Source organism: Myotis davidii, unplaced genomic scaffold, assembly GCF_000327345.1.
Source record: "Myotis davidii unplaced genomic scaffold, ASM32734v1 scaffold150, whole genome shotgun sequence".
Taxonomy (NCBI): Eukaryota; Metazoa; Chordata; class Mammalia; order Chiroptera; family Vespertilionidae; genus Myotis; species Myotis davidii.
In genome coordinates this window covers 1,281,475-1,282,580 of record NW_006283437.1, presented here as the reverse complement: position 1 = coordinate 1,282,580, position 1,106 = coordinate 1,281,475, and the positions used below count along the sequence as shown (strand labels likewise).

Below are 1,106 nucleotides of genomic sequence, written 5' to 3'. Positions count from 1 at the left end.
CCCGCCGCCCTCGCCCTCAGTCTCGCAGGCCACCCTGCTCCGCCTCTACCACCGGTTCCGGGCCCTGGACAGCAACAAGAAGGGCTACCTGAGGTGAGGGGGGCGGGGGGGCTGTGACCTCCGCGTGCCCCTTGGACCCCCCAGTCTTCCGTCTCCTCCCTCCCTCCCTGCCCACCTGGAACTTCCTTTCCAGCCGAGTGGACCTGCAGCAGATCGGGGCGCTGGCCGTGAACCCCCTGGGGGATCGCATTATAGACAGAGATTTGGGGGGAGATTGGGGGGAGATTGGGTGGGGTGAGTAGGTGGGGGAGAATAGGTGAGGGGAGATTGGGAGGTGAGTAGGTAGGGGAGAATGGGTGCGGGAGATTAGGGATGGGGGCGGAGAAGGGCCAAGGCAACCACTGCCCCTCCCCCCCCTCCCAGGAGCCTGCGAGTGGAGTTTGTGGATTTTGCCAGAGTCCTGGCTCATTTCCGACCTGTAGATGATGACACAGGAACCCGGGACCCCAGGGAACCCGAACCCCCCAACAGCAGAATGAACAAACTTCGCTGTGAGTTGGTAGGGTCCCCCCAAGTGAGACCCCAGATGTACCACACCAGCGAGGGCCCCAGGCACCCCTACTCCCTTTGTGAGCCCCTTATGACCTCTCCGAGAACCAAGGAAACCCACCTTCCTTCCCCTCCACTTCCTTCCCAGTTGCATTTCAGCTCTACGACCTGGATCGAGATGGCAAGATCTCCCGGCACGAGATGCTACAGGTCGGGAGGACACAAGAGCACAGATGTGGCGTGTGCAGGGGGGATGGTTGAATGGAATGGTTGTGGGGGGCAGGGAGAGTGGTTTGGAGATGCCGATGATTGCAGTGTGGCCTGGGCCATGGGACTGTGGAGTTGGAGTATGGGTTAGTTGAGAGATGGGGAAGCAGTTGGGTATGAGGTTGGGAATAGATCACTGGTTCAGCTGGGGGTGATTTTGCCCCCTGAATGACATCGCCAATAGCTAGAGACATTTTGGTTATCACAACTGGGGAGGGGGGTGGTGGGACTGGCACCTGTGGGTGAAGTCCGGAATGCTGCTAAACATTACACTCCAAAGATAGCGCCCC

The 1,106-nt window shown here is 59.9% G+C and overlaps 1 protein-coding gene across 1 annotated transcript in view; it reads left to right on the top strand.

The window, feature by feature from the left end:
- CHP2 (calcineurin like EF-hand protein 2) overlaps positions 1–1,106 on the top strand; it is a 4,139-nt gene that overhangs the window by 1,539 nt on the left and 1,494 nt on the right. The window contains exons 2-5 of the mRNA XM_006753630.2: positions 21–93; positions 194–265; positions 415–551; positions 698–759. Coding sequence (XP_006753693.1) covers positions 21–93; positions 194–265; positions 415–551; positions 698–759 — 344 coding nt within the window. The remainder of the gene's footprint in view (positions 1–20; positions 94–193; positions 266–414; positions 552–697; positions 760–1,106) is intronic.